Source organism: Sipha flava, unplaced genomic scaffold, assembly GCF_003268045.1.
Source record: "Sipha flava isolate LNK unplaced genomic scaffold, YSA_version1 3_pilon_pilon, whole genome shotgun sequence".
NCBI lineage: Eukaryota > Metazoa > Arthropoda > Insecta > Hemiptera > Aphididae > Sipha > Sipha flava.
The window spans coordinates 2,094,114-2,116,210 of NW_020273108.1; the positions used below are offsets into that span (position 1 = coordinate 2,094,114).

At 26.5% G+C, this 22,097-nt stretch overlaps 1 protein-coding gene across 3 annotated transcripts in view; it reads left to right on the forward strand.

Annotated features, from left to right (window-relative positions):
* The window catches only part of LOC112688627, a 144,372-nt gene that overhangs the window by 118,724 nt on the left and 3,551 nt on the right, over positions 1–22,097 (forward strand). For 2 of the 3 annotated variants that reach the window (XM_025561911.1, XM_025561913.1), the window contains exon 4: positions 158–380. In XM_025561911.1, coding sequence (XP_025417696.1) covers positions 158–380 — 223 coding nt within the window. The remainder of the gene's footprint in view (positions 1–157; positions 381–22,097) is intronic. The other variant, XM_025561912.1, reaches the window with a different exon arrangement.

Consider the following 22,097-nt stretch of genomic DNA (forward strand, 5'->3'; position numbering starts at 1 on the left):
TCATTAAAACATCAACGCTTCGCTTAAAATCTAATAACTATAATACCCATTGAAAATCATTTTTTTCTACAAATGTACTATTATATTTTTAAATAATTGAATTGTAATTAAATAATTTTACTCATCCTTTTATGCTACCAATAATACATAACCGAAGGTGTTACAGACTTCAACAGGCCAAGAATCATCATGGCCACCACCGCCTCCTCTCTCAGAAGCTGATGAGGAAAGAACAATTGCGCCTGGATTTTCATTTGACTTACCAGACCCCCCGACAGAAATGGATCAAATGGATTCAGAGACAGATAAACTAGATATATCCGACGAAGAAATGAGAGCAACTGGTTTGCCGTCGGATGATGACGATATAACAGATACTGGTAGGTAAAAATGCATGCAGAGCAAATGATTTGAACAGTAAGCATTTATGGTGTTAAAAAAATTGTAACTTTATAGTTAAATACTCGTAGAATAGTGTGTTAAAGTAGAATATTATAGGTCATTAGATTATAGAAATTAGCTGACTTTTGTTTTTTTGATTCAAATTAATGTTATAAGTAAAGTAGTACGTTATGAGTAATGACTTTTAATTTTTTTTTTTATGTTATTAAATTAATATTATGTAATATAAACCAGAGTATATTGTATTTTATTCGAAATAATTTATAATTTATACTTTGCAAAATATAATACTTGTCTATTTGTAGGAATAAATATTATTTATCGAAGAAATTGAAACGATTGATTTTTTTTTTTTTATTATGTTACAAAAAATTGTAAATATAATAACTAATGTTTAAAAATCTCCCAATAAAACAAAAAATCCGTAGTAAATACATTTATTTCTAAAAATGCAATTTAACTTATAATGTTTTACAAGTAATAATTATTTAGGGGCCGAGTGGCAGTAATATGAAAAACAGCACTCGCTCGGTCATCAATTAAAACAGAAAAAAAAAAGTAATAATTATTTTGTTATTGTATTTTCTATTGAAAGTCATTAATTATTGGTTTACTGGTCGCAATACAATCTTTGATGATGATATATTCTATGTGCATTTTGTCATTATATTGTTATTTTAGGTTAGCTTCAATTATCCAGTTCAGTTAATTCGGAAATTCAATTATACATTTGTTATTATTATTAATAGCGTAGTATTTCTATATTAATACTCTGGATTTTTCCGTTTTACATTTATAAAAATATTTTAAAAATAACTTAATTCTGAAGTCGATAACAATAAAAATACTGTCGATATGTTAGCAAAAGAAAAAAATAAAATATTATTTCATTGATAATTTGTTTTACAGAATAAAGTGAAATTGCAATATGAAATACATCAATATTTCTTATCAAGAGAAAAAAAAATATTCAAAATTAATTGTTGAAACATATTATAAATATTATTATTTTATATAATATATTATTATTACATATATTATATATATCGTTTCGTTGAATAATAGATTGATAGATTTAATAATAACGATTGAATAAATCAATCGTTTTGTTGCTTTATTTTGGAACAACGTAAAACTATAATACGAAATGTAAAATAATAAACATAAATTGTCAGTTATTTATTTTACATTATTTTACATTTAGTTATACATTCTTTTTTTTTTATATTAATTGACTGTACAAATTAATTTTAACCTTAAATGTTTTTGATTAATACTACCCTAGGTAGGTGTTAATGAAATATTAAACAAGGTATGTCAGGGTACATTTCTTATTAAGTCTACTACTGCTATTACTATTTACTTTTTTTTAAGCCCTCATTAGCTTAGTAAAATTCAAAATATCATTAATGATATCGACAAATGTCACTGGCAGAATAAGTTTTTCAGGATTCATAATAAATATGAGTGAGCAAAACTTATTTTTCTAAATCAAAATGTACTAAATATATTTTCTTTTCAAATCCAAATCATTAATCATCTAAATATCATATAAATAACATAGAATTTTTTCGAAACTATTGATGTACAACATATAATAATCATATGATATACAATGATCAACGTGACAATACTCTGTACGATAAATTTCGAATACTAAAATCTGTTATAATTTATTCGCACAAGAGATACCGTAGACACTAACGCGTTCCGCAATCAGTCATCAATCCGTATAACATCCATAACGCAATAAAAGTTTTTCGCGACTACGTGGTTTTCGCGCGAACATGGATGATAGGTACTAATGGCGACAACCAAATGACATTTATGAAACTAGGCAATTGCATTGGTATTTATTATACGTTTTTGTGTTGAAGATATTTCATGATATTAAACTGACGGTAGATATTCGCGTTTATTGAAATGGTCACATTCGACCGATATGGCCGATGTATTATGGACTACACGCGAAAAGTGTTAAGATCCATTATTTAATACATTTGAAAGAGAGAAAAAAAACTTACTAAACCCCGCTTTACAAGGTTGATTTATGTGATTTGAGCAAAACAAACAAATATAAAAAATGAATCTATGTAGGACATAGGTTCTTAACATTTTTTAAGTCATGGACTTCTTTCAAGTAAAAAGTAAAACTATGGCCTCCCCCCCACCCACAAAAAAATAAAAATAAAAATAATATTACAATTTCTAATGATAATACTAAGACTTAGTTAATAATTTGCTGTGAATAGTAACGCTTTGGATACATACGTGTGATTTTTCAGTTTTAAGTTTATTTGAATTGGGGAGTAACATTCGCTGTTGTTTTGTATTATTGTCTTAGAATCTAGAAGTGTATTGTACTGAACAATTAAAAATCATTATAATTTATTCGATTAAAACGCCACGCACGTTAAAATATTATTACGTGACAATAACAATGCGCAAAACCCAATATATATAACCCGATTTATATTATAATTTATACTACTAAGTTAACCTATGCTTGTAAGGATACAAAGTATTTCGAATCATATAAAAATTTAATTATATATCATTTTATCATACAACTGTGTAAAATAAAATAAATGAGAATGGTGTTTTCGAAATACCGTTCTTGAAACAAATCACAAATTGTTTACGCTTGTATATCTATATTATAGAAATATAGTTTTCATTGGAAGCCATTACGAATTCTTTCAACAATATTTTACAATAGGTCCTATAATGGATTCACATTTCAATATGTCATAGGATGGGCATTTTTTCTTTCTGAGTCGAAACGAGATACGTGTCGTATTTTTTGACCTATTATGATTGATCGAACATAACATAACAAAACATTTCAATAAGCATCAATGAAAAGCAAAGAAAACATGGCGACAAAATACAAATGCGAATCGTACAGCTGATCTTAGTTAATATTAGTAAGACGTCCATCAATACGAGTTGATGGTATAAAATGCATTCATTTTAAAGCACAAAAAAAAACGATGGAACAATAAATAATATGATATGATGATATTCAATTTACACCCAACGTCGAGTCCGTTTTTCAAACGCAATACCTGCACAAGCGTTTAATTTTGCACCAAATTACAAGACCATGGAAACACACAAGCGTGCTAATTTACATAAGCTCTTTGACACCTTTGGCACACCGTGTATAGTATAGTAGTAATATTATGATCGTCGTCTATTTACACGTGCACATGATACATATATTTTACCTCGGGTGAAAAAAATCATTTTCAAACCACTTTTCCAGCGTGTTTACGTTCCATTAAATTTTCTTTTCATCATATATTGTTTATGCGCCTTTTGTCCGTTCATACATTTCGTGTGCATTCAACCAATTATTTCAATTTTTTATTATTATTACTTTTTTCTTTTTTTTTTTTTTTTTTGTCTTACAATGCGCGATGTTAAATTGATCCTTTTTAAAAACCATTAACCCCGTTCGCGCCCAGAGTCAATTGATCGTTTGATCGTCACATTACAATTGTGTATCATCGCCGGGTGAATATATGTAATTGCTAACTCAAGAATATAGGACCCGTGTGAAGTTGACGCACATAGTATACACAATACATACACATACACGCATACACACACACACACACATGCTCGTACGCACACGTGCACCCATAAACGACCAAATTGCGTACGTTGTTGAACGTAGTAGATTGTTTTCAACGTGACTGCTTCTTGTTGGCACAGAACTCCACTAGACACTGAACGTTTAACTGTCCAGATAGCGGCACGCTGACTCTAAGAAGTCTACAAGTATCAATATTTATCTTCTTGAGAAGCACGTATAAGGTACCGTTTATTTATTTAATTTTTTTTTTTTACTGAAAAATATATTATATGTTTGATATATACTTCACTGTGAAGGTTTATTTTAATATACAAATCATTATTATTATAGTTATTTATATTATTAGTATTGTGATATAGTGGTGGTAGTGAACGTGCAAAGGGATGATCAGTAAAGAATCGGACAGTTGGGCCAAGGTTTGAAAAATAATACGCGTTGCCATACCCAACGGCCCTCCTGCAATGATATTTAAAATTTCTTTACACATTTATTTATTTATTTTTTCTTTTTAAGCAAAATTTAAATAAATATATTGAAACCTATTCTCGTGATGACCTTTCGAGTGAAAAAGTAAAACAATCACCGCCACCGTTGGGCCATCAACGAGACTCTTAGATAAATATTTCATTAGTTTAGCTACATTTTAAAAGACAATTATTTATATTAAATATTTAGCCGTACAGTGTTTTGGCTTTTGAGTGACTCTGCATGGAAATAATATTAAAAAACGTAAGAGACGTGCGTAACTGTATATTATTGACTTGGTATATTTTACAGAACCTCGTGGCCACCCCTCCATGACCAATAGCGGTGAAGTTCTTTTTACTCATAGTTTCAAACGGATATGATATTTTATGACAAACATACACATCTGTCCTTGCTACGTTTCTTTTAAAAAATATTCTCAAACGTGACATCAAAAATACACTCCCGATCCTTCGCACCATTGCAATTTTATGCTATTTTGATGGAAGTGATAAATTTTTTTTATAAAAAAAGGTTTTAATAAACTGATTAATTAAATTTGATTGAATGGGCATTATTATTGCTGGTTTCGATCATGTAGTTTATTAAAATATCAATTATAAATTTGACTCTCATTAATAACGGATGAATTCATATTAATACTAATTTAAATTTTTGTCACCCATGATATCCATTATATTATGGGCTTGAAAATATTGAGTTTGCTTGTCAAAAGTGCTTTTAAAGTCATTAGTACCATATAATATCGGAGGAAAATATCACTATAAAAAAATTAATAAATTATATTATATTCATACAATTGTGTCATAGGTATTCATAAAACGTATTAGTTCAATATTTAATGTATATGCTAAGCGAATATAGCTATTAAAATAAAATCCTTTATTACATTATAGTTGTATAAATATATACTTCGAACTATTAAATATTTAAAATGATAAAAGCCGATAGCGGTTTATTTAGATAAAAATTAATACGGTTCATTGAACACTAAGTATATTTGGAATTGTCAAAATATCTTATGTTCTATGTTCGTCTTAAGTAAACGCAGTTTAATCAATGTGTTCTAATAGTGGTAATCACTATTTTATAATATAAAAAAAAATATATATATTACCTTGTACCCTAATTACTATGTTGATTTGCACTTCTAATTAAAAATACAAATTATCACGTTTTTGTGATTTTAACAACATTTTTCAATTTTATACACCAAATACAAAACATCCGTTATTTAAGGATAAAATAAAACACAATTTATTTTACTTAATTTTACCAAAATATAGTTATATCGATTAAGTATAGAGAATATTTGTACACGTTTGCTTATAAAGCGTTATAAACATAGAAAAACGTGTGATGATATCCATAAAGCTTTGAATAGCAAAGGACTCTAAACGAACGATATAGTCCGGTTCAATTACGATTCTACTTGTTAATGTGATATTATAGCAGATAGATATAAAATCGCCGTTATTAATCGAATCACCGGTAATGCCAATTTTAGGGATTCGTGGATTAGTATTAGTATTAGTATTAGACTAATTGTGAGAGCAACCACTAAATCGAGTTAGTAAAATTACTCCGATAAATCAGACTCAAACTATCCGTAACTCCCTAAAATCGGTATTCCACTTCCACCCCAACTAATCACCATGGCTATAAGCTCAGTAATTCGATCTATGATGATCTATCAATTTTACCGTACCGTCAAGTTAAAGTGAAATATGAGTGCTCTGTAGAATTAAATCTTGAGAATAATCTTAACGCGGTTATGTTAGCTTAGCTCAATACTTTTCACCAATCAAATAATAATAAAATTCATAATATATTTTTAGTTGTTAAAAATGTTTATGGTATGTATATATAAATATATGACTAGTTCATATTTGTTAACGATTAAAACTCTAAAATAGACTAATGTAATTATTTTTTATTTTATTAGACCAAACAAATATACCCATGGCAATATATTAATTTTGATCGATATGTTACACTTTATTGTTTTGTATATAACATTAAACCCTTTAATATTAAAGTGATAATAAAATGCATGAAACTATAAAAGGAACGCTGAGGTGTATGAACAATGATGGCTATTAATTTAATTAAAACAAATAATGTAAATCGATACGAGATATGAAATATCTATAGGTACATTTAATTTATAATTTATTTAATACATTTTTATTATATAATATATTTATATATTATATTTAATAAATTTAATTAATAATTTATAAGATTAAATGAAAGTTATTATTTATAATAAAAAACATAGCAAACCAATAAACTATACTCATATTTAAACTATGTACGTGTCATTTGTCCAATACATAAATTATTTCAACGGTGAATACAGTTTTATCGATTTAAATCTTTTCTGCAATATACTGGTTCACAATAAATAGAATAATTGCTACCTAATTTAAGTATAAAGTTATTTGATATTAATTAATCGTTAATCGAAATTATCAAATGCATACATATTACAATATTTTACAGATAATTCTAACTAAATTTTCTTTTCTACCTGTTATTTTCGAAAATAAAAATAATTTTTAATGAAAATAGACATACGGAACATAAGTAATTTTGTACCAGTAAAAATTGTTTAGTTGTTTCACGAATTATGTAGACATTTTATACGTTTTTACCATTGAATATCTCAACACAAATAATTTATTGATCGTATAGTCACATCGTAGCCGCATAGGATAACGTTGGTCATCAAGACTTCGATTCGTATTATATTTTGTTTCATATCCTACGGCTACATTTGAAGCGGTTTTAGGTAATTCCTTCCGACCCATAAAATTGATTTGAAACGTTTTTATTGTATTGTAAATTTATATGTAATGCGTATAGAAAATACCCGTAATAAGTTTAATACCATTCGCAGGAATGGATTTCCAACTAGACTATATAGCCTTTGAGTGATAGGCATTTAAGAGGGTACAAATGTAATTATAATTTCTACAATACTTACGTGGTTTTTGATAGTTAAATTTAGTATATCTTATGTATTATAAATCAGTAAAATAAACGATAATAAAAGATTAGCTACTATTATATTTTACTTAAAATACCATTTTTGGCTGTTTTATTGAAGGTCGTTCATTCTTTATCAATCTAGAAGTATACCGAATTGGTGAATCCCTGTACAATCGACGGATTAAAAATATATATATATATGTAATATGAAATAAATATAAAACAATATATTTCAAAATTTTACTGGACATTTTTATGATTATATATTCATTACGAACAAAATAATATTCTAAACAGGTCTATTTACTATACAATTTTGTTTATATTTTTTTATACAACAATGATTATAAGCAAAAGAAACTACTAATGTTTCAAAAGCTACAAAAAATACATTTTATTTGCAACATTACGGAAATCGCAAACGCGACCAGTCGTTTTATTTTGGAGCATTTTATGTTTTTAATCAGAAAGTTCATGACTAACCAAATAAATGTTTTCGTTTTTAATATTTTATAACAGTAGTTCAAACAAGCTTATGTCTGTTAAAAAATATTATAAAATGTTATGTGTCCTGTTTCCAACAGAAATAAAATTTGTGATCTTAAATGACATTGTATCATAATAATTCGTACATAATATTATATAAGATAACTAATCTATTATATTTCTAGCTCATGTCCTTGTTTTTGAATAACATAATAGTTTTATTGAAAAATTACCAATATTTTAAGTAACTTAATTTTTAAATAACAGCATTGTTTCATGAGTAAACATGAGTATGAAGTATTAATTGTATGTTATGAACAACCATTCACATTCAATCGTAATTAAATATTGTTAGTTATAACCCTGAGTTATAACTTATAGCTCTAAAAAAGGTAATTATAAGCGCTATAATATGCTCTTAAAAATATTTATATAAGCACTTAAACATGCACTAAAAATACAAAAACATACAAAAAAAATATATCATGTAAAAAACACAATTTTCATTTATTATTAAAAAAACATATCATGTATAAAAAAAATCTAAACTCCTATTGTTAAAATTTTTATTGTGTCGCTATATAATACAAATAAATATATAATTTAAACCAAAAGAAGAAAAATTAGTTAACTAACATGAATTAATTACAAATATAAAAATGAATACTACTATAATTACTTTTTATCATTAAGAAAAAATGTTTTATATGCTAAGAAACTGAAAAAGACTTAAAAAAACAAAATAGTAAATAATAAATTTCTAAATATGCAAGAATAAGTCTTCAAAATATAAAAAAAAGCAAAATAACACTTATACTTTGAAATATGCAAACATTTGCAACATAAAATTTCTTCATAAAATTAGCTTCTTAGTTATCTAAAACATATGTATAGCTCACTTAAGTATTTCTAGGACCTATCAAAAAAAAATATGTAAATGCTATAAATTATGAGCCCTGGTTATAACTTGCACTATCAAAATTTAGACTTTTTTAGTAAAAAGAAAAAAAAACAAGAAACTTAAAATTATAATATAATGAAATTTTATTACAAGATTCTTTGGAACAAACGTCAAAAGAACCTTAAAGCTGGAAGTTTATTATAATATAATTACGAGTTAAGTCGATAATTTTAATATAATTAAATTAATGATGTTATGCATCCTATTTCTCACCTAAGTATTGTTTTTAATAATGTTTTAGCATTATTTTTTTACCGTATTATGAAATTAACATCATAATCGTTCTTCTTGAATCTATAAGAAATAATAATTTGTTGTTTAAAAAAAAAAAGAACAATATTTGAAGTGCATACCAGCCAAGCAAGACAAAGGCATGGACCTATGCTCCAATATTTATGATTTTTAATAGGAAATCATTACATAATTATCTGGATAAATTTCAATAAAACTTTAACTCTATAAAAATCCGAAACGTCAGATAGGTTATATCAGAGGCGTACCATATTTTTAACTATAAATAAAAATAAATTCAATCGGATATTATTTCAAGTAATCAGTATAATGACTGCAACGGTCGCTGTTACAAGAAATGTTCAAGCTTGGTAAAATTTACTTTTGAAGTTTTTTAATCAGTAACACTATTTATGTTAAATGGATCGCTTGAAAATTGCAAAAACGTGCGCTGAAATGTATTGAGTCTAGACTATAAAAATTACTAGAACTTATTACTGTAATTATTATTTTTATTTTTTTATTTTAAAAATATTCTCGCTGCGCACAATATTCTTACTGCTCTCTCGTAACACTAGTAATTTTAACGAAATAAATTCTTACCAAAATAATAAAAAATAACATCAACATAACGTTCGAATTCACCAACGGGTTTCGACTATTTTCCATTAAAAACCTACAGTTTAATAATTAAATCATAAAAATATTTTAATCATTATCGTAGCTCGAGCGTTTATTAAAGTTGTCATAAAACAAAATATTTTATTAAGAGAGTACTGTAAAAATCCAAAAAATCAAAGAAAAATCGTGTATGTCGTTTTTCGAGGAGCACTTAGCCTACATGAAATTTTGTATAAGACGATGATTACACGGATTCTGTGATTTTCCGTTAACGTTGGTCGTGGCGACAAATTAAATTAAATTCTGGTAAAAAGTAGTTGTCATATTTTTCACGATACAAACAAGGAAATTAATGGGTGACAAAAACGGGTACTCTGAAAACATAAACGTTAAATCATCTTGGAAAAACAAACGATGGAGTACGTTGTCGCCTTTGATATACGTTATCATTACGCATGCCTTCGGCATTTGTAGCCGATCCTAAAACGATAAAAACATTCATAAATATTTTATAAAACACACACATATATACACAAATACACACACACGAGCGCGTGCTCATGTAAACGCACAATGTAATTATACTGGGTCTTCCAGAAAGGTTGGAAAAAATGTAAAATAACTTTCAGATAAGTAAATATATACATATATAAATATATATACTTACATCGTTTTCTCTTTGACAGCCTAATCTATATTTAAAAAAAACATATTTTACAGTTATAATTTGCTTTAGATGGTGTCCATTTGTACGAATTATGGTGCTTTTTATCCACCCATTGTTCGAATATCAATTTTTCCACCCTCCATTAGTTTCAAAATAAAAAAATATAAATTGTAGACCCCAATAAGAACTTTCTTACTCAAACCTTACCATTAAATTTACCATTCACTGTAAAGATGAAAAGTTTTACATTTTAAACACACGTGATTTTTAAACTAACTCCTAATTTAACTGAAAGAGAAAAATCAATAATAATGACTCATACAAATTTATTGTTTTCCTACATCAATTCGTATTCTTATTTTTTATTTTTTTTTTTTTACTTCGGTGAGAGTTATTTCAAACTTTTCTATTTTAATATATAAATAAATAAAAACTTGGTCTGAATTATAATTATATTTGTAAAAAACGATAGATTTCGAATTAAAAACTCATCATAAAGTTTATACAAAGTTAATACAATTTCGACTAATTATTAGAAAATAAAATCGCAACTGAATATTATCAAATAAAGGAATAGTTGTATTATTTTCTATTTTCCCGGGGGACTCGATTTCATTGCATTATAGCTCAGTGATGTTATGGTCTAAAGAGTTATTTCCGTCCCTCTCCCCCGCCAACACCATTAGCCGAACCACATTTGTGCATGCGTACTCGAAAAAGGTATTAATTATTTCGACATACATATCCAAACAGCTTTTCGACCGTTCGTAGAGGGACAGGCGAAATATCGACGGACCAGCGTTGCGTGTACTCTCCAATGAATTTTTTTACGCCGTTATTCGGCTAACGTCACATTATCCCTTGTCCACTGATCGCATTTAGGTAATATTATTAATCCTTCACTGAAACAATATTTTATAAACTTGCGCCGTTGTCCACCAGGCCACAATCTGATGATTATATGCTATACTGCACGCGCGCGCCTTATCAATACATTATTATTATTATTATTATTTTATTTTTTTATTTTTTATTATTATCATTATTATTATTGCTATAACGTCTGCAACGCATTATAACGTAAGCCAAAAATCCTTACGACTTCTACTATCTGCACGTCGGCTTGACGTAATACCCTAGACGTTGGACTAATATTATTGTTTTTCTGCACTTCGTGAACGCGTCCATTATTCATATATCACCCTAGGTTTCCTTCACCTCCATTTCTTTCTCTTCCTTTTCTCCAAATCACTCGGTTTTCATCGTTGCGAAAATAAATTATTATCTTTATTACCACTGTTGTTGTCTATTATTTATTTTTTATTTTTACGGTAATCGTTGTCGCGGAGAACCATATGAATGTGTAAAACAGGTTCGAAATTAGTGTGATTAGTGGGTTCTTGGGTTCTCACTCCTTGGCAAGCTAAGAAAAATACAGGCGGACCAGGTCATACATGAACGTCCACTTCCAACAGGTAGTTTACGCCGTTTGGGCTGGCATATATTTTTTCCATGAACGTCTGCAAACTATTTTGGAAATCGAGAACAATATTGATGGCATACGTACCGTTCATAAGTAATGTCATGCGATGGCCAAACTTATCGAGTCATAAAGTCCGAATTCTTAAAAGATAGGTATTTTGAGTCTGAATACCATACGAATTCCAAAAATCTGAATTGTTCACGAAATCGTTAATTATACTTTAAAGATTAAAATGTTTAATACATTAAAATTATAACGTTCGTTTACAAAAAAAATTAAATTGTATACAAACAAATATTAAAATTATTCTCTATAATGATAATAATAATCATAACAATATTCGCTAACACACATTATACATCATGACTACATCCACCGTGGTTAACTCTTTCCGGTACGGTGGAACAAATATTATATCACCTATAAAATATTTTTTTTTTCTATTTTTCAGTCGTTTATTGATCTTATATTAGATTGTTAATGTGTTTCCTATTATATTTATCTTGAGTGTATATAACTTTTGAAGGTTTACATTATTACTAGGGGTGGGTCGATCTTAGAACCGATACTTGGTATCGGCCGTTATTGATGGTATCGGAAATATCGGTATCGGTTTATTTTCAAAACCAATATTTGAACCGATACCGCAAAAACTACTTGTGATTATAATATCGGGTATCGGTTTTATAGCGGTTGTATATATCGGTATATCGGGTATCGGTAAAAAGTGGTATCGGCCCATCCCAAATTATTACATATAGATTAAATAATTGTTTCAAATTATTATATTAAGACAATTACTTTTAAAACATAATGTTTAATTTTCTCCGCATTGAATCGACAGATTTGGATGATTATTTGGTTATTCGATTCCCAGTAAATATAGTTTATAATAGCTTTTTTGTTTTATTATTTTAATATAGATAACGATAAAAATGTAGACATTTTAAATATTGAAAAAAAATTTGCATATATATTCTCCCAAATCAGCATAAAACTCGTTCAAGTCGTAGAAAACATAATATAAAACTAATTAAAATAAAGAAAACTTATTATTTTTATACTATTTGGTATTTTATTACCTTATTATAGTACGAAAATATTTGATTTGTGTAATTTTTATCGTGATTTTGTATTATATTTTATTTGGTACCCAGTTATCCAGGCTTTTTTTATTTTATCACGATTTTATTTGTTTTTATACATACAGATATTAAATATGAATCGATTTATTTTGTTATTAATATTAAACTATAATAAGCAATTGCGTGAAAATATCTAACGGAATAATAGATAGCTAAAATATAAGACTCATGTATTACACGGTGGGATTCACGTTATCCCACCTAGAATAATTTTTGAAGTTCTTAATTATTTTATTTTGTGTTATTAAAATCGATTTTCGGATACATTTGTAAATATAAAATAGTTGAGAAAATACTATTTTCTTCAAAATGTAAATGGTTGTGCAATAAGGGTGTAGAATATTTTTCAACTGTAGTGCATGGAAGAGTTAAATAATACTATGTTGTGTGTATCGTGCATACAATATGTTATAGATATAATAAGAATTACTAATAAAAGTAAAATAAATGTACAAGAATATATAGTATTAATTAAGGCTATTTGATTTTTAAACGATTTTCAAATATCGTATATATAAGAAACACGACAGAACTATAAAATTATAACAAGGTACGAAATATTGAATACTTAGAAAATGCATATTACACCCTTAATTTAACATTCAAATGCAAAATGACAATTTTGATATTTTTTTTGTGATACTGAAATTCAATGTCACAATTACACTAACTAGGCCCGTTTGTAAATAAAATGAATGCCCTCCCCCCCGTGTCTGGACTCTGCAAGGAAACCGTATCCTTATAAAGGAGCCCATATATTCTCAAAAAAATTTATGGAGCCCAGAAAATCAGAAATTTATATTCGAGACAACAATAATTATTAGGGCTCGGATTTTAAAGCATAATAAATAAAAAAAAAAAACCAAAAAATTTTCTTAAAAAACAAAAATGAAGCAAATTTATCTTTATAAAAAAGCAAAAAAAGCATGACCAAAAATTAACATGAATTAACAATAAAACTGAATAAAAAAAATGAATTAAATTAAAAAAATAATTAACTACCATGAATTTTATAAGATTTTAAGAAGTAAAATTGTCTCTATTATCTGATAGAATGTTTTTATACAAAGAAAACGAATGCTTTATATCCACTGAAGTTATCGATACATACTTCATGCAAGAGGTTTCATTTAAATCTAACCTATGATAGTTAATTTCGTTTGATTAAATGCCACTAACATATTATTAATGTCTAGTAATTGTTTCCAGCCTTTGTTTTTCAGAAGAACACGATTTAATTTATTCGAAATTGCAGTTGCAATATCTCCATTAACTTAATTTAACATATTTTCTGCATCTAAGACAATGTTTATAAATTTTTTCAGTAATCTAACTCTCTCCAGATCGATAATCTTTAAATTTAATAAATTAAACAATTAAGCCGAAAACAATAATAATCCAATAAAACCATTTAGTCCATATTATGGGTTTTCATATTTGTTATTAATTAAGTAAAAAATTGTTATTACTATATTATAATAAACATATGTATAAAAATTCCACAGCTGAAATAACTGAAAAAGCAATAAAAAAGCAAAAAAAGCAAAATTAAATCGGTTTATTTGGAAACAGAAAGACGTGAAACGAATTTATATTTAAAAATTAGTGTTCTATTTCATATATAAAAAAAGAAGCATTTACTTTAAAATCCGAGCTCTAATAATGATAAGTATTTCATATTGAGAAAAACACACCTTTCGAAATTTAATTTTTTTTTATAGAAGTTCGGATTTTGTTATTTGCTGTAAAAACTGTGGTCATTGTACGTTGTATTGATAAATTTACTTAATTTAATTTTATGAAAATACCAGCCAAGTAATGAAGTTAAAATAACCAAATTTTATCAGAAGTCTTAGTTATTAATTAAATGGGTGTCGTTAAAACGTATTATTATATTATTATTACAAAATGGTTTTATTTTCTTATATTTCACATATTTTTCAAATATTATCATTGAGCCCTATTATAGGCTAGGGCCATAGGTTCGTGTGTTCGACACACAAAACACACCCGGCTATTGTGGCACTGCTGAAATTATAATAAACGTATGTGGATGTACGTTTCAGATAGATACTGAAAACTAGGATTTATTAGATTTCTTATGGAAATATGTATTTAACTCAATTATATATTATATAATCTATTATATAGCATTTAAGTATTATTATTCTGATTTATGTCCAGTAAAACAGGTTCAAGGGTATCGAAACAGGAAAATTATATTTTAGGATATTAATTTTGGAAGATAACACACAAAAGGATATTTTAATATTGATCGAAGCGGGATCGTCCGGTAGCCACTTCTAGCTGGAACGACAAATTAACAAATACGTGATATAAATGAGCAAAACATATAAACGGTATTTATCACTGTGGCTTTGTGTACTTATAGTTATTAGGTACTAGATTTTAGGTAAATTTTATTGATTTTATATGCAGTTATTATTTTACGGGGTCTTCCGCGGGTGGATAGGTGGTAGATGCATGGGTAGGTATCGAAAAATATACTTGCCCCTTAAAATATTTGAGTTCGTCACGCCATTGCTGCAAACAACTATACAATTATGTACTTAAAATTGCATATATAAGAAAATAAATAAATTATAATGAAGTTGTTAAAGATTTTACTAACAAAAAAAGGATTTTAACAATATTCAATAAATTGAATGTACCATAATAAAAATAAAATACAATACACCAATATTTGTATGTATTTTCTATTTTGTGAGTTTTTAAATTATTTTCGTGAATATTAAAAATATTATTTTAAATCATATCCTTTTTTATTACTTCGGCTAAAAAAAAAAAAGTTGTTATTAAAAAAAAATATTTGATGTTGAAGTAAACAAATTTACATGCATCTCACCAAATTTTATATACATTTCTGTTTATGTCAAAAATTTACTTAAAACATATAACTATTTGAAACCATCGTTTTATCTATTGTTTATTGTTAGTGCATGACATTGATGGTTTATTTTGATTGTAATACATAAATAATATTAGGAATTGTTAAAAATATATAATATTTAGAAAAAAGCTCATGATAAAACATAGAATGTAAATTTATATACAGGTAAGCTAAATAGAATCCAACAAAATTTGTATATTTTTTCATTATTAATACACGGTAATATACATTAGGTTTAAAATTCTTGATTCCCCCTTCAAAACTTCACTACCAATAATTTTCGATATTGTTAGGGTTCCAGTTGAATTTTTTAATATTCGTATATTAAATTACTTAAACTTAAAATAAAAAGATGCGAACTAAAAAAAAAATAAAAATAAAATAAAGTAAATGTGTTAACTAAATTTGTCAAAATTTTGAAGATAGTATTCACTTTTTTGATGTTGAAAAGGTTTGGTTATGTTGGTTATGTTGGTTTGGTAAGGTTATGTTGAAAATAAGGATTTAACTCTTAATAAAAAAAAATAAATAGATAAATAAAATAATAAAAACATATTATTATGGTTTATACGTAAGTATGCCAAATAAATTAAGTTTTGATTATGAAAATAAAAACTATTTTTAATTAATTTTATTATTTTCATGCAGTCGTAAATTAAATTTGTTGTTAGTTTGGTCACTATAAAGTCATCGCAGGAAAATCTTAGTGATTTAAAAATGCTTTTTACTGTATCTCATATATACTCGTATATGTATATATATATATATATATTTATCAGGGATGGCCAACAGGTCGATTGTGACGCCCTTTCTTTAGTTTTTTTTTTTCTTGTAAATTGTTTATCTTTGTTCGAGCAACGAATATAAAATTTACATTAATATTAATAATAGACAATATTTAGTAATAAATTACTTTAATAAACCCAATCATACACTGAGATTGAGTAGCTATATAAGTATAATGTACGTAATTTAATGGAAATTCCGTATTAAATAACGGTCTTTATGGCATTCGTATAAATTGATAAAACATTTATTAAAATACATGTTAAGTAAAATTGTAAAACTCAAGTTATTATTACTTATTAATACTTTAAATATAACAAATAAAGGAAGTGTAACATGTAAAATAACAATGAATGTAAAATAATAAACATATAAAATATTTTTCATCAGTGACCACAATTTTTTTTTTTTGTCGATCGTGATAGTCATGAAAAACTCACAAGTCTAGAAAAGTAAGTCATCTCTGATATATTATATATAATTACTTAATGTAATTAGTATAATAAGTATATGAAAATTATACATCGCTTATGAAAAACATTTCTCAAACAATTATAATTTTGAACTATTTACTGAAATTTCCATAACAGCTATTGCATATTTGGTTTCTTATGATTAATAAATAATAATATTTCAAAAATATTACCGTTGATTTTTATAAAGTCAATGATAATACCTGGTAACAACTAATTGATAATAAACATTATTTTACTTTGACACATTTTTAAGATAATAGGATATACAGAAGTAAATCATTTTCTGTATTATAACAATCATAGTATTGTATACTATAGTGAAGCCTGGATTAAGGGAGGCAAAGTGGGCATGGTTCTGGGGCCCATTGATTTAGAGGCCGATCCTTATCCCCAAATATATAATTTAATTCTTAAGAAAAATTATTAATCTATAAATTAAAAAAATCTTTAAAGCTCTACAAAAATTATGTGAAAATGTTAATGAAAATGGTGGAGCAAAAAGAAAAACTACAATAATGTAGAAAAAAATATAAAAAAGAAAGTTTGCCAATCTTATATTATTATGGAGTGATATTTTAAAGAAAAGTAATAAAACTTCAATTGAATTGCAAAACAAACACTGTGTCGTATTAAAAGCCGTCTACTTACTAAAATCACTTATGTATTTTGTGTCAAGTTTAAGAGACTAGTGGGGTTTATGAAAATAAAATTCCATAAATATGTCAAAAAGTTTCTAAGACGTAAAAGAATGAAGCTGAAAGAATGAGAAAAAAAAGTATTTTGATGATAATAGTGATAGTAAAAAAGAAATGATATATAAAGGAAAAAACAAAATGAGGATTAAAGCTCATCATATTATTAAAATTTATTATTGATAAATTTGTTGTAGAACTAGAAAATATAATTGCTGCTTATAATTATAATTCTACACATTTTTTATTTATTACTAAATTAAATTGTTCACCAGATTCAGATAGTGAAGTCCAAGAGAGTATTAATAATTGTACTTCTACATATAAAAATGATGTTGACATTTCACTTGAAAATTAAATTATTCAATTTCAAACATTTGATGCAAGAAATACTTTTAGTTTATTAAAATGATTTTATGAAAAATCATTACAGGATGTATTACCATACATTTTAATTGCTTTTAGATTATATTTAACTATTTTCATTTTCAAAGTTAACAAGAATAAAAAATAAATATAGAACAAACCAGACCCAATAAAATTTAACATCGTTATTGATATTATATTCAGAAAGTAATATTTTGCAATTGATAGATTTCAATGAAAATTTACAATAATTTGCAAAAGAAAATTCAAGAAAAAAATGCAAGTTATAATTCTCTAGTAACTTATAAAATGTGTTCTTTATATAAATATAATATTGTGTATAATAAATGATGACTATAGTACAGGTACTATGTTTTTATGAGATTTTTTTCAATGTTGTAAAAATTATATTTTTGAGTGACTCTGATATATGCGTTATAATTTCGATTCCTAAACAAAATAATAATACTTCTCTTAAATTATTATTATAGAAATTAAACATATTTTACTTATATAATTTTCTGAAATTTACTTTTTATAGTTGGCGCATAAACGGAAAGAAATTGTTGAGAATTAATTTTCTGAAATAATGTAATTCACTTACAGTACTTACCATAGTTTTTTTTTTTCAATAAATTTATATTGACTCGTTTTAAAATGTTGCTGAGCATATTAAAATTTATAATAAACACTCACATGATTAAAATCATATCTTCCTGGTACCCACTTATATACAATAACAAATTATCAATTTGAACTATAAGAAATGGACATTTTTAACTTAATATGTTTCCAACAGCGCCATCAAGTGATACAATTTATAAACCTTAACATCATGATTTCATGACTATGTATAGTATCTTTATTACGAATATACTAGAAGCGGCCAAACTTTTTTCGGCAACGATCTACTAAAAATATACTTCACCTTTGAAGATCGACTTTCATGGAAAATTTTTTTATAAATCAGAATAAAAGATAAAAACTATACAGATAAAACTTATCGACAATTTGTTCATAACTACCACGATTAATTCGTGCACGTGGCCTAAAAATAAAGTCTAACATAATCGACTCTGAAATCGTCCGCGATCAACCATTTGGCCGCCCCTGGAATATAGTATAGATTCTATGCTAATAGCATTCATTTCAGAATATTTATATATATATTCTGAAATCAATGCTAATACTTACCATTGACGTTATGATGTTTATTATTTATAAATATTTTGCTATAAATCAATTATAATTTTTTTATCTTTTAAAACATTTATATTTATTAAAAATATATATATTTAGTTTAATGAATCACATCCTATGTGTATACAAAAATTAAAAATAAAAGTCTGTTAATTCATAATTTTTTATTTATCCACGAAGAACTTTGCGGCTTCGTGGTCTATAAGAAAACAAGAAATCCACTTTTATTTTGAAATGTATTGTCACCAACCAATAATTATATCCTAACTATAAATAATGTATGACCACTTGGATATCAGTCGGTTTTTGATCACACAAGTTGTAATACTTTCCCGATCTGATTAACAACCTACACCCTAGAGCCTTAAATGACAAAAAAACTACCGGTCATGTAGTAGGTACGAATACACTTCAACTGTGTACCTTAAAATGGTATAGCAAGTTTCTGACCTGACAGCGTGTCCGAGGCCACAATGATGAAAATTACCAATCGATCAATCATATTACACATTTTATTTTACAATTTAATACATAATAAGTTTATACAATAATATAATTATTGATTAGTTTGGATATAGCCATATTGGTACTAACTTTGTTGTTGTTATTAAGTTATTATTATTTTATTTTTAGTACTTTGAACCTTTAATATACTTAATATTTCAGTCATCGAATGTAATCCATTATTCATTAAAGTAAACCAAATTATGATTGAATGAATATTCTGACCTTTTATTTAAAATGTGATAAAAGTTTTAGCTATGCTGAATACAGTTACAGGTATACCTGTTATAATAAAATTATTACGGTCAGAAAATATTCGAATAATTCGACAAGTTTATTCAGTTATTTCCATTGTTTTTGGTTCTTAACTACGGATGGCATAAATTATTATTTTAAAAAAAATGTTGAGTCACTTGCCAGTGAACTTAGAAATCGTTTTACTCAACTAATCAATAGATGACGTTATGCCTAAGTGCTTAAATTAATTTCCATACATTCAACAATTTTATGTACCTAGATATAAAAAAACCTCTTCACGAATCAAAATTACAAAACATCACTTCAAGAAATATATTTTTAATATTATACAGTTACGCCGTCCATTTGTGTACATTGATAGCGGTTACGTGGATGCAGCCACTAAACGTCGATATAATAGTTTACAATCACTTGATGAAAATATGTTTCTAATAATAGAAAACTATTTATTGTTATTATTTCTAATAACTCCAATAGGATAGCACAATGGTATAGCTAGTGGTGGGTAAACGAGTAATGACCTCCCCCTCCCGAAATATATCTCTATTTTGTAAAATATACATTAATTTTCAGACATAGGTATGTTAAATCACCTTAAAACAATTTTCATAGTTTCAATAAGCTAAATAAAAATATATTTTATGGTTTTATTTATTTATAATCGACTTATTACAATTAAAAATTTGATACTTATGTAGGAAAAAATTTAAAATTTAAAAGTCCGACTATAACACTAATCTTACAAAATAATAATATACGTTTTTGCTTACATAAAAAAAATAATAACATACTATTATTAAATAATATTCTAAACATGAAAAAATTTAAACTTTGGAAGTTAATAAAATGTATTTAATAATTTAATAAAATTCATATTATGCGTTTTAGTTGATCTGTGTGTCCACAGACCAGTATTCAAATTAACATTAAATATTAATAAAACAGCCATGACAATAATCCAAATGTGTATAAAATAATACGTGATATACAAACAACATTACAACCAATTATCTTATATACCCATATTTATATACACTCAGTTCAGTCACCATACAATTCGCGAACGCAATATCATTACTGCGTCAATCCGAAGTGACGATCTTTCTCGGTGCATACGTTTTATATTTTACCAGACCGTAAGACCACGTGTACATTGGCGAGCGTCTTGGTATAAAATATAAATGATATCGTATTTTTCAGCTTCATTCCGATTATATACTCCAAGTTGTAATAACGTCAGTAAATCGTTTGTCAATTTTTGTTAGATAATTCAATTTTACGCAATAAAATATTTTTTAAAAAAAAGAGTTGTTGGTCTGTCAACAACAAAAATCCACTGAACACCTATTACTTGGAAAACTTGGTACAATTGGTACAAATTATTGTTATTTCGAGGTTCATTGCTTATTGGCACAGGAATTAAAAATCGAGATTATTTTTACATTGGATTATTTATTTATTGATAAATAATTAAATATTTCATGAGCGGCGGCAAGCGGCGAAATTCAAACATATTTGATTTGTGAGGCGTCGCGCCGCTAGTTATCAATGTACACATTCCAATTTAAATTATATGAGTTTAAATTTTTTTTCCGACGCACCGCTCGACAATAGTAATCAATGTACACACTCTGATTTAAAATATATGAGTTTAATTTTTTTTTTCCGGTGCGCCACTCGACAATAGTAATCAATGTACACACTCTGATTTAAATTATATGGGCCTACATTTTTTTCCGACGCGCCACTCGACACTAATAATCAATGTACACACTCTGATTTAAATTATATGAGTTTAATTTTTTTTTTTCCGACGCACCGCTTATA